Source organism: Rhinoraja longicauda, chromosome 29 (genome assembly GCF_053455715.1).
Source record: "Rhinoraja longicauda isolate Sanriku21f chromosome 29, sRhiLon1.1, whole genome shotgun sequence".
Taxonomy (NCBI): domain Eukaryota; kingdom Metazoa; phylum Chordata; class Chondrichthyes; order Rajiformes; family Arhynchobatidae; genus Rhinoraja; species Rhinoraja longicauda.
Window position 1 is genome coordinate 28,550,778 of NC_135981.1, and position 13,188 is coordinate 28,563,965.

Genomic DNA, 13,188 nt, shown 5'->3' on the forward strand with positions numbered 1-13,188 from the left:
TGGGGGATGTGTCTGAAATAGAGCCAAAGCGGTACACGAGTGCTAAAATTTGAATGAAACGTGATACTGCACAACGCAGGCGAATGGTGAGTAAGGTGGGCCTAAAATTGTTGCGCTGTCGTGTGCCGTTTTGGCTGTATTTCGGGACCATACACACATACATGCAAGATGAGACTTGTAGTTCTATACGGATATTTACGCCTCAGCTGGTAAACTCCTCGATGTTGAGGTTATTGGTTGTGAACCATTTGTTGCCAATTAAAACTAACAGAAGATCAATGTTTGGAATATTAAACTGATGGATGCTAATGTACCTCTTGCATATAATGAGTCTCTGCTGGTTCTATTTTAGTCTGTAAATTTATCAGTTTATCAGAGCTGAGTCTTTAATATCTCATAATATTACGAGTTATGTTTTAGTTGGCTCAGAGTCAACAATTTCTTTAGGCGGTATTTTTTAAGCCACATGTTCACAGGAAGGTTGAGCTGATGGTGCCAAGGCTGTCAGAGATTTCACACCGGCAATAAATATCATCGCAAATGGCCCGTGAGAAGAAGGCAAACATTTCCTGGAGTCTTAAGGGGAAAAGTAGACAATAGACAATAGGTGCAGGAGGAGGCCATTCGGCCCTTCGAGCCAGCACCGCCATTCATTGTGATCATGGCTGATCATTCTCAATCAGTACCCCGTTCCTGCCTTCTCCCCATACCCCCTGACTCCGCTATCCTTAAGAGCTCTATCTAGCTCTCTCTTGAAAGCATCCAGAGAATTGGCCTCCACTGCCTTCTAAGGCAGAGAGTTCCACAGATTTACAACTCTCTGAGTTAAAGTGCAAATGTGCAAAATGCCTTGCCGTGGAACGAGCAATAAATAAGTTGCCTGCATTTAAAATATTTGTGCGCCTTTTAAGATGCTGCAAGTTTTGAAAAGGAATTCAATTAATAAGGTCGTTTAAGTTCATTAAAGGTTTGTGAAAGGTTGTGACGGGGAAGCAAATTCAATATCCGCAGTCAATTTTAGAGACACAGCACAGAGACGTGCCCTTCGGCCCACCGAGTCCACGTCCACCAGCGATCCCCACATATTAACACTATCCTACACATACTCGGGACAATTTACAATGATACAAAGCCAATTAGCTGACAACCCTGTATGTCTTTGGAGTGTGGGAAGAAACTGGAGCACCCGGAGAAAAACCATGCAGGTCACGGGGGAGAGCGTACAAACTCCGTATAGACAGCACCCGTAGTCAGGATTGAACCCATGTCTCTGGCGTTGTGAGGCAGCAACTCTACCGCTGCTCCTCCGTGCCTTCCTAAATTCATAGCAGATTCAAAATTCTATCGCCAAACCAGCCGTACACCACCATGGACATTGCCCCCCTCCCCGACCTCCCATTATCCATGAGGGGATTCAGGATCAGTTTTCCCTATAATGGGTCTACTATAATTTCCCTATAATTTGGATTCCAGATTCCAAATCTGGAATCCCACCTCCCCATTCATTCCAGACAACCACAGATGCTGCATGTTTTGGAGCAGATGTTCTGGGAGGGGTTCCAGCATATAGAGCAAACACAGATAAATGTAATCAAGATATGGAGCCTGGTTATAGACTAAGATCCTGGCCTATTTCAATGGTTCAGGCTGCAATGTTGAATATTCAGATCCTGGCGCACGGTGGCGCAGCGGTAGAGTTGCTGCCTTAGAGCAACAGGTTCGATCCTGACTACGGGTGCTGTCAGTACATTCCCATGTTCTTCCCATGACCTGAGTGGGTTTCCTCTGGGTGCTCCAGTTTCCTCTCACACCCCAAAGATGTACAGGTTTGTAGTCTAATGGGTTTGGTATAATTGTAACTTATCTCTAGTGCGTGTAGAATAGTGTTAATGTGCGGGGATCGCTGCTCGGCATGGACTCCGTGGGCTGAAGGGCCTGTTTCCACGCTGCATCTCTAAGGACCAAGTAAATTGCCACACTCTGAGATATGGGTAAAGGGTATTTTTTCAACGGGGTGAGACAGGATTAGCAAAGACACGCACCTTCTCCGACACAAGCAATAAGCACAGATCTGTGTAATCTCTATTTGCCCTTCCAAATAAGGTGAACTTTAATTTTCTGTGAGCACAGCAGTTGACAACAGTCTGAGAGAGCCCCAGTTTCCTGTCTCATCCCATAAATAGCACAGTGTTGGAGCATCGACCTGAATTTTAATCTCCAGGCCCTGCGGTGGTTTCAACCCTAGACCTTTCAAGTTGTAGAGAAATACAATGCAGGAACAGGTCCTCTAGCCCACCGAGTCCCCAGCAGCCACCAACCTCTCGCTCCAATGGTTCAATGGTTCTTTATTGTCATGTGTGCACTGCACAGTGACATTCTGTTTGCTTAGCTCACATATACTCAGTCACCATATTTTGGTGCCATTTACAGAAAGGAAAAGTGCAAGGTCCGAAGTCTGGTGCATGAGTTGGATGTACAGGTTAGCCCCAGCCACTGCTCCGAGCTGCATGTACTGGAGGGCCCTGATACAGGGTAGCCCCAGCCACTCCTCCATGGCCTCTGACCGGCTCGGCCCGCAAACCGACGCCCAACCACCTTTGTGAGCCTCCTGCAGCTGACTTTGAAGGCGCTGGAGGCAATGTTGCAGAGCCGGAGACCCGGGTTCGATCCCAACCACGGACGCTGTCTGTACGGAGTTTGCATGTTCTCCCCGTAACCGCGTGGGGTTTCTCCAAGATCTTTAGTTTCCTCCCACACTCCAAAACCGTACAGGTTTGTAGGTTAATTGGGTTGGTGTGTGTGCAAATCATCCCTAGTTGATATTAATGTGCGGGGATCACTGGTCGGTGTGGACCCGGTGGGCCGAAGGGCCTGGTTCCGCACTGTATCTCTAATCTAAACTCAACTAAATGCTGACAAAGTCTTGACCCGCTGAGTGCTTTCAGGGTTCATCCAGACTCAGAGAGTCTTACAGCAAGAAAACAAAGCTCTTTAGACCATCTCGGGCCGGCTATGCAGGATGATGCTGGGCGATGGCTGGCATGGACCTGGTGGGCCGAAGGGTCGGTTTTCATGCTGTATCTTTAAGGGCTAAGTAAATCGCCACACTCTCCGAGATATGCCTTAGCTGATCCCATGTGTTTTGGCCCATATCCCTCTAGATCTTGTGTAGAAATAATCTACAGACGCTGGTTTATAGCAACGATAGACACAGAGTGCTGGAGTAACAGCGGGTCAGGCAGCATCTCTGGAGGACAAGGATGGGTGACATTTCGGATCGGGACCTTCTTTCACCTAGCTATGTTGTCCAGAGATGCTGCCTGTCCCGCTGGGCTACTCCAGCATGTTGTGTGTCTCTCCCCACTGATCCCACACACACACACACACACCACACACACACACACACGCCCCACACACACACACACACCCCACACACACACACACCCACACACACACACCCCACACACACACACACCACACACACACACACCACACACACACACACCACACACACACACACACGCCCCACACACACACACACACACCACACACACACACACACACACACACACACCCCACACACACACACCCACACCCCACACACACCCACACACACACCCACCCCACACACACACACCCCACACACACACACACCCCACACACACACCCCACACACACACACCCACACCCCACACACACACACACCCCACACACACACACACACCCCACACACACACACACCACACACACACACACACCCCACACACACACACCCACACCCACACACACACACACACACCCCACACACACACACACACCCCACACACACACACCCCACACACACACACACCACACACACACCCACACACACACACACACCCCACACACACACACACCCCACACACACACACACCACACACACACACACACCCCACACACACACCACACACCACACACACACACCCCACACACACACACACACACACACCCCACACACACACACCCCACACACACACCCCAGCGGCGCCTCTGCCGAGAAACCGAGGTCGTGGAAAGAAAGGATCCGCGGCCGGGCATTTGTTTCCCATTTAAGGGAAGACACAAGGAATAGCGGCGATGCTGGGACACATCGCGGGATGGCGCTGGGCGCTGAGCGCCGGCTCTATCCCTCCCTCCCTCCATCTATCCCTCCCTCCCACCCTCTCTCCCTCCCTCTCTCCATCTATCCCTCCCTCCCTCCCTCTCTCCATCTATCCCTCCCTCCCTCCCTCCCACCAAGGCTGAGACACAAACCATTAGGCGAGAGCGAGGAGAGCGAGGAGGATTGAGGGGAGACCGGCTGCCTGGGGATACAGATGGCTGGCTGAGGCTGCAGGACACGGAGACTACCCGGGGTAGAGAGATCCCTGCCCGGGGTAGAGAGACCCCTGCCCGGGACACAGAGGCCGCTGCCCGGGGTAGAGAGACCCCTGCCCGGGACACAGAGGCCGCTGCCCGGGCGATGTCCCTGTGATGATGTCGCTCCTGGCGGCGCTGGCACTGTGTGTGCTGAGCCTGTGGGGCTGCGGGACACGGACAGCGCTGGGCAAAGCGCTCGGCGTTCACGGTGAGTGTCCACATACAATGAGAGATGGCATGGAATGTACCGCAGCGCCCCGGCCCGGCCCCGCACCACACTGCCCCGGCCCCGCACTGTCCGCACCTCCCTCCCCGGCCCCGCACCACACTGCCCCGGCCCCGCACTGTCCGCACCTCCCCGCACTGCACTCCCCGGCCCCGCACTGTCCGCACCTCCCTCCCCGGCCCCGCACTGTCCGCACCTCCTTCCCCGTCCCCGCACCTCCCCGGCCCCGGCCCCGCACTGTCCGCACCTCCCTCCCCGGCCCCGCACTGTCCGCACCTCCCCGCATCACACTGCACTCCCCGGCCCCGGCACCACACTGCGGACTTGCCCGCCCTGCCTGCCTGTCTCGCTGGGCGGCCGCTCTCTCTCCCCGCGCTGCCCGAGCCGAGGGCCAGAAGAAGCGACGCAATGTGCGGGGTATTGAACGCTCAATGCGGCTCCCCCCCTCCCCTCCCCTCCCCTCCCCTCCCCTCCCCTCCCCTCCCCCCCTCCCCCTCCCCTCTCCCCCCCTCCCCTCCCCTCCCCTCCTCCCCTCCCCTCCTCCCCTCCCCTCCCCTCCTCCCCTCCTCCCCTCCCCTCCTCCCCTCCCCTCCCCCCCTCCCCTCCCCCCCTCCCCTCCCCTCCTCCCCTCCCCTCCTCCCCTCCCCTCCCCTCCCCCCCTCCCCTCCTCCCCTCCCCTCCCCCCTCCCCTCCCCTCCCCTCCTCCCCTCCCCTCCCCTCCCCTCCCCTCCCCTCCCCTCCCCTCCCCTCCCCTCCCCTCCCCTCCCCTCCCCTCCCCCCCTCCCCTCCCCTCCCCTCCTCCGGCTGGAGAGGTGAACAATGACCGCAGGACAGGGACTGAGCACATCGGGTGGGGGAGAGGAGAGGGGAGAGGGGGAGGGGGGGGGGGGGAGAGAGAGGGAGAGGGGGGGGAGAGGGAGAGGGGGGGAGAGAGAGGGAGAGAGGGAGAGGGGGGGGGGAGAGGGAGAGGGGGGGAGAGGGAGGGGGGGGGGGAGAGGGAGAGGGGGGGGGGGAGAGGGAGAGGGGGAGGAGAGGGAGAGGGGGAGGAGAGGGAGAGGGGGAGGAGAGGGAGAGGGGGGGGGGAGAGGGAGAGAGGGGGGGAGAGGGAGAGGAGGCTTGTGATTTTGTTTTGGTTTTGAAGCTGTGTGTGTCTGGGGCAGGGCTGGAGGTGACGCTTTGGCGGTGTTTCACCAGCTGGGATGGGCAGGAATGTGTAAATCTCACCCAGAACCCCAACCCCCTTATTGGTATTGTCATCAGGGTGTGTCAGCAGGGTCTCTCTGCATCTGTGTGGTGGCTTCTGTGTTGGTGTGTGTGTCTCCGACGTAGCCAACTCCACATCTGAGCATTGGATCGAATTTTGTAAACAGCAACAGCTCTTCGTTGTACATTCTGGGGCTAGGAGTGTAGAGGTGGGCCGAACTGCAATGGGGACTCAGGGTAGCAAGTAGTCTCCTGCCTTCTCCCCATAACCCCCCACATCTGTACTAATCAGAACCTGTCCATTGAATACTGTAAACTAAGTTTCAGCATGATCATGGACACATCTGAAGAAGGGTCTCGACCTGAAACGTCACCCATTCCTTCTCTCCAGAGATGCTGCCTGTTCCGCTGAGTTACTCCAGCACTTTGGGTCTATCTTCGGTTTAAACGCGCATCTGCAGTTCCTTCCTTAGCATGGTCATGTCTGATTTGATGGTCAATGGTCATTTCATGGTCATGTCTGATTTGATGGTCAATGGTCATTTCATGGTCATGTCTGATTTGATGGTCAATGGTCATTTCAATCGTGATCTGATATCTTGCATTAAATTGACTTTGTGGCTCAGACTGCTGAACTGTGTTAGATACAACCCAAATAGTCAGTGGTCATCCCAGTCTTTAAAGAAATCATTTTGCGTACCTTCCAGATGGTGAAAAATAACTGGTCTCTAATCCATTCTGAATTGATTCCAAATATCTTGAGCTATGCCAAGATTAAAAATGGTGCCAGTGGCAGTCATGGTTTTACTTTGCTGATAAAATGCTATAATTAGTTCAGGAGCTGTGTTTGTGTTCATAAGTGATAGGAGCAGAATCAAGATCAAGTCTACTCCGCCATTCAATCATGGCTAATCTATCTTCCCCTCCTAACCCCATTCTCCTGCCTTCTCCCCATAACCCCTGACACCCGCACTAATGAAGAATCTGTCAATATATAGTAAACTAAGTTTCCGCATGATCATGTTGAGAAGGGGACAGTCAATTACAAATGATACTGTTTGATCAGCCATGATCTATTGACTAGCAGGACATGTTTGATGGGCAGAGTGGCCACCCCTCTGCTTCCATGCCGTAAGTTTGATTAAAAATCATTTTCCCCAAATCTTAATTTTTGTGAGCTGCCTTCCTCCACTGTGTTAGAAGGGTCCTGACCAGAAACCTTACTTGTCCATGTCCTTGAGATGCTGCCTGACCCACTGTGTTACACCAGTACTTTGTGTTCTACGAAAGGAACTATCTACAGTTCCTCCCTTCCCTCTGTCCCTCCCTTCCCCTCCTCCTTCCCAGATCTCCCTCTATCTTCCTGTCTCCACCTATATCTTTCCTTTGTCCCGCCCCCCTGACATCAGTCTGAAGAAGGGTCTCGACCCGAAACGTCACCCATTCCTTCTCTCCCGAGATGCAGCCTGACCTGCTGAGTCACTCCAGCATTTTGTGAATAAATCGATTTGTACCAGCATCTGCAGTTATTTTCTTATCTACAGTTCCAAAACTCTGTCTGTAGCCCTCCACTTCCTCTCTTTCCCTCCCAGGTTCCAAAACTCCTGTGTTCACCAATAACATGACAGTTGGTTCCTTGGCCCTAGGTCCTCTTAAATTAATATATTGTTGGAAATACAAGCAATAGGGTTTTGCAGTCCCTCCCTTTCCATCAAATCACCGTGATCTGATTTTGTGCATCAAATTTATTTTGTGACTCAAACCGCTGAACTGTCTTGTCTAGAAATGGGGTAGGATGGTCTGAGACACAAAATTGCTCAAGATTCCAGCATCTGCAGTTCCTTGTGTTTACAATTTGTAACGGACCGCAGGTAGACCCAAATGCAGCACACGGAACCAAGGAAGTAGTTTTAGAATGAGCTTTATTTCTACCTGCTCATGGTCGGGGACAGAAGACTGAGGTGTTCACCAGGGTTACGACGAGGCATGAAGGTCGGGAGCAGGCAGCGTCGGCAACGGGAAATCAGTCCGCGAGAGAATGCTGGAGAGTCTTACATGAGGGCTAAGAACAATCTGTCAAAGAGTGTGTGTGCAGGAAGGGTTTATATGCTGGCTTGATTGGTGATCTGGAGCAGGTGAGTGAACAGGACAGACTGTGACACAAGTATTTCCCTCCCCCATTAAGGAGAGGCAAACTGTTTGTGTTATTCCAGGTTGGGTCTTTGAGGAAGTAAATAGCAGGACAGACAAAGGAGAGTCAGTCATAAGGTCACCAGTGATTGGAGCAGAATTAGGCCATTCGGCTCTTCAAGTCTACTTTGCCATTCAATCATGGATGATCTATCTCTCCCTCCTAACCCCATTAGACTCATAGTGTCACATAGTGATACAGTGTGGAAACAGACCCTTCGGCCTAACTCGCCCACACAGGTCAACAATGTCTTAGGTGCACTAGTCCCACCTGCCTGCGCTTGATCCATATCCCTCCAAACCTGTCCTATCCATGTACCTGTCTAACTGTTTCTTAAAAGATGGGATAGTCACTGCCTCAACTACCCCCTCTGGCAGCTTGTTCCATACACCCACCACCCTTTGTGTGAAAAAGTTACCCCTTGGATTCCTATAAAACCTTTTACCCTTCATCTTGAACCTCTGGTCCTCGATTCCCCTACTCTGGGCAAAATACTCTGTGCATCTTCCCGATCTATTCCTCTCATGATTTTGTACACCTCTATAAGATCTCCCCTCATCTGCCTGCGCTCCATGAAATAGAGACCCAGCCTATTCAACCTCTCCCTATAGCTCACGCCCTCTAGTCCTGGCAACATCCTTGTAAATCTTTTCTGAATCCTTTCAAGCTTTCCTGTCACTCTACACTTCCATCCCCCACAAGGATGGTCTCGAAGTCCTCCGTTTCTTCCTCGACCATAGAACCAGCCAATCCCCATCGACAAACACTCTCCTCCGCCTAGCAGAGCTGGTTCTTACCCTCAACAACTTCTCCTTTGACTCCTCCCACTTCCTCCAAACCAGAGGCGTAGCTATGGGCACTCGCATGGGCCCTAGCTACGCCTGCCTCTTTGTCGGGTACGTCGAACAATCCCTGTTCCAGACGTACACTGGCCCCATCCCCGAATTCTACCTCCGCTACATCGACGACTGCATTGGTGCTACCTCTTGCACCCATGCAGAACTCACTGACTTCATACACTTCACCTCCAATTTCCATCCTGCCCTTAAATATACCTGGACTATCTCTGACATCTCCCTCCCGTTTCTGGACCTCACCATCTCCATCACAGGAGAAAAACTAGTGACGGACATTTTCTACAAGCCCACCGACTCGCACAGCTATCTGGACTACACTTCTTCCCACCCGGTCCCCTGCAAAAAGTATATCCCCTACTCCCAATTCCTCCGTCTACGCCGCATCTGCGCCCGGGATGAGGTGTTTCAGACTAGGGCTTCCGAGATGTCCTCGTTTTTCAGAAAACGGGGCTTCCCCTCCTCCATTATAGATGAGGCTCTCACTAGGGTCTCTTCTACATCCCGCAGCTCCGCTCTTGCTCCCCCTCCCCCCACTCGCAACAAGGACAGGATCCCCCTCGTTCTCACCTTCCACCCCACCAGCCAGCGGATCCAACATATCATCCACCAACATTTCCGTCACCTACAACAGGACCCCACCACTGGCCATATCTTCCCATCCCCTCCCCTCTCTGCGTTCCGCAGAGACCGTTCCCTCCGCAACTCCCTGGTCCACTCGTCCCTTCCTACCCAAACCACCCTAACCCCGGGCACTTTCCCTTGCAACCGCATGAGATGCAACACCTGTCCCTTTACCTCCCCCCTCAACTCCATCAAAGGACCCAAACAGTCTTTCCAGGTGAGACAGAGGTTCACCTGCACCTCCTCCAACCTCATCTATTGCATCCGCTGCTCTAGATGTCAACTTATTTATATCGGCGAAACCAAGCACAGGCTCGGCGATCGCTTCGCTGAACACCTGCGCTCGGTCCGCATTAACGCAACTGATCTCCCGGTGGCCCAGCACTTTAACTCCCCCTCCCATTCCCAGTCTGACCTCTCTGTCATGGGCCTCCTCCAGTGCCATAGTGAGGCCCGCCGGAAATTGGAGGAGCAGCACCTCATATTTCGCCTGGGCAGTTTGCGGCCCGGTGGTATGAACGTCGACTTCTCCAACTTCAGATAGCTCCTCTGTCCCTCCCTTCCCTTCCCCTCCTCCTTCCCAGATCTCCCTCTATCTTCCTGTCTCCACCTATATCCTTCCTTTGTCCCACCCCCGACATCAGTCTGAAGAAGGGTCTCGACCCGAAACGTCACCCATTCCTTCTCTCCCGAGATGCTGCTTGACCTGCTGAGTTACTCCAGCATTTTGTGAATAAATCTATTGACAATATCTTTCCTGGTGCCCAGGAACTGAACACAATATTCTAAATGCAGTCTCACCAATGTCTTATACAACTGCAACATGACCTCCCAACTTCTATACTCAATACTCTGACTGATGAAGGCCAAAGTGCCATTTGTCCTCCTGGTTGTTTACTTTATCTCTTGACTAACTGTCTTGTTTCTGGTACAAGGACAGGAGGTCCTCTCTGCTGAGGATGGAGTACTTTCTTTTCCTTCCCGCAGCAGAGACCATCCCCGTCTCTGCAGTCAATTTCTGGGCGACTGGATTCCCACTGGGCAACTCACCCTCTGCTGTATTCGCTCGGGAAGCGAACTGTATTTGTGCTGCTAACTTCAGATTGAAAGTGGCGGCAAGATAATATTGTGTGTTGTGTTCCTTTCACACAAGGGTAAATGGAAAAGCACAATGAGTATTTGAAGGCTTGGTTGTGCAGCAGTTGATTGGCTTCTGCCAGCATCTTTTCATTGCACCCGTTTCCACTTTCTGCTTTTGCTGGCAGCCAGTGACTGGGGCTTCCTGCACCACTGAGTCTCGTTGGAATGCTTTCATCTTTAAGCTGGTGTATTGTTGGGGGTCACACGTTATTTGTTTTTATAGCTTTGGGGGTCAGAGCAGCCTGTATTGTGCATTCCCCCCCAACAGCCATTAACAGCACAGTGGAATAATGATTTTGGTGGCAGATTGCTAATCAAGAGGACTTTAGAATTCAGATCAAGGCAGTTTGAGAACGACACAAAAAACTGGAGTAGCTCAGCGGGTCAGGCAGCGTCTCTGGAGAAAAGGAATATGGAGATTTTGGGTTGAGACCCTTCTTCAGACTATTCCTTTTCTCCAGAGATGCTGCTTGACCCGCTGAGTTACTCCAACATTATGTGTCTATTTTCAGTGTAAACCAGCATCTGCAGTTCCTTCCTACACAGTCTAAGAGTGAGTCTCATCAAAAAATTAAATTGGTATTATGAAATTGTTGGAAGAGGGTGAAAACATCCAGCTCCTTCATTAATCTCTTATCGAGGGGGTGGGGAAGTGAGTCTGGGCTGTGAGCTACATCAGGGCATGCCACCTTGGATGACCCTGAAACAGCTGTATCAACAGCTACACCATGGTGATATAGTGCAGACATGCATGCCCGCTTCAGAAACAGCAACCACAGCCTGGGATTCAGCATAAAGTATGCAGCTCTATGCAGGAATGCATCGAGGTGCAATCCTGAGCAGAAATAACCCCCGTGAACCCTCATTGTACCGAGCCTCCGTTATGCATCAGCTATTTGGAAGCTGAATCTGCAGCTTTTTAAAAATCGAACAGCTGAGTTCCAAAGGAAAAGCTTTTACTTTTAATCTCACATCCAGGATATTTATTTGGAGAAAAGTCCAGTCTGCTACTAAATAGGAAATTAGTTTTAGTTTAGAGATGCAGTGCAGAAACAGGCCCTTCAGCCCACCGAGTCTGCACCGACCAGCGATCCCCGCACGCAACACTAGAGCCAATTTTACATTTATACCAAGCCAATTAACCAACAAAACTGTACGTCTTTGGAGTGTGAGAGGAAACCGGTGATCTTGGCGAAAACCCATGCAGGTCACGGGGAGAAGGTACAAACTCCGTACAGACAGTACCCGGAGTCAGGATGGAACCCGGGTCTCTGGTGCTGTGAGGCAACGACTCTAACCACAGTGCATATCTAATATCTAACTTCCAGGGTTTTCATATGGAGAAAAGTCCAGTCAGCTAATAAGAGGAAATCTCAACATAAACAAAATCAAATTATTATATTGTAAAGTCATGTGGCACAGAAGCAGGCCCTTCAGCCCACCATGTCGGCACAGACCCTCAAGTACCTATCCATACTAAACCCACTTGCTGGCACTTGGTCTGTATCTCCTGTACTTTGGCAATCCGTCCTCGTTCAGATACTCTCAAATGCCAAATATGCACTTTTGCAGTAAAAGGTAAACTGACTTCCATTAGTCTTCAAAGCCCTTACCAAAATGAGAACTAGCTGGTGTGATTCTTATTATTTCCAGTCAGGGTCTGTTTAAAAAGGAGTTCACAGTTCAGCTAAAGTGCAGCAGGTAGAATCCCATGGATTATGCAAATAAAACCATCTGATATGCACGATTTACATTCAGCTGTGATACCAAGTGTGAACATTGGGCCACAAAGCCGCAGGACGTTTATCCTTGGATAAAGAAGCAGTTTGGTACTTTTGAAATGTAGTTTTTTAGTTTTAGCAATATGGCATGGGAACAGGCCCTTTGGCCCACCGAGTCCACGCTGACCATCGATCACCTGTTCACACTAGTTTTATATCATCCCACTTTCTCATCCAATCCCGACACATGAGGGGCAATTTTATTTTGAGGCCAATTTACCTAGAAGCCCGCACGTCTTTGAGATATGGGAGGAAACCCATGTGGTCACAGGGAGAACGTGCAAACTCTGCACAGACAGCACCTGAGATCAGGATGGAACTCTGGTGTTGCGAGGCAGCATCTCTGGCAGCTTGGTTGGAGGAGTCAACCTCATTTCTATTGATCTCACCATTTCAGTTTTATTGGAACCAGAAGACGATTGTTGAACCTATTTAATGAGAATCCAGCCAACCCCACCTTGTATTTGGAGCTGACACATGGGAACCATCGCTGGTACACAACTACTGACTCTGCCATTTTCCCCACTATTCAACAAGAACCGCAATGAAAACAATTTAATTGAACAGGGAACGTAACTGAAGCAAGGATTGCATTTTTAAAAAATTGGTCCATGTCCATCAAGTATTGATTGAAAGTTCCAGCAAGGAAACATGCCCTTCAGCCCACCGAGTCCACGCTGGCCATTGATCATCTGTTCACAATCGTTCTATGCTATTCCACTTTCACATCGACTTCCTACGCATTAGGAACAATTTACAGAGGGCAATTAT

General features: G+C 51.2%; 1 protein-coding gene across 1 annotated transcript in view; it reads left to right on the plus strand.

The window, feature by feature from the left end:
* Positions 1-4,260: 4,260 nt before the first annotated feature.
* Positions 4,261-13,188, plus strand: part of LOC144607741 (protein FAM171A2-like) — a 217,105-nt gene continuing 208,177 nt past the window's right edge. The window contains exon 1 of the mRNA XM_078424780.1: positions 4,261-4,606. Within this exon, the coding sequence (XP_078280906.1) occupies positions 4,513-4,606 (94 nt within the window). The 5' untranslated portion in view covers positions 4,261-4,512. The remainder of the gene's footprint in view (positions 4,607-13,188) is intronic.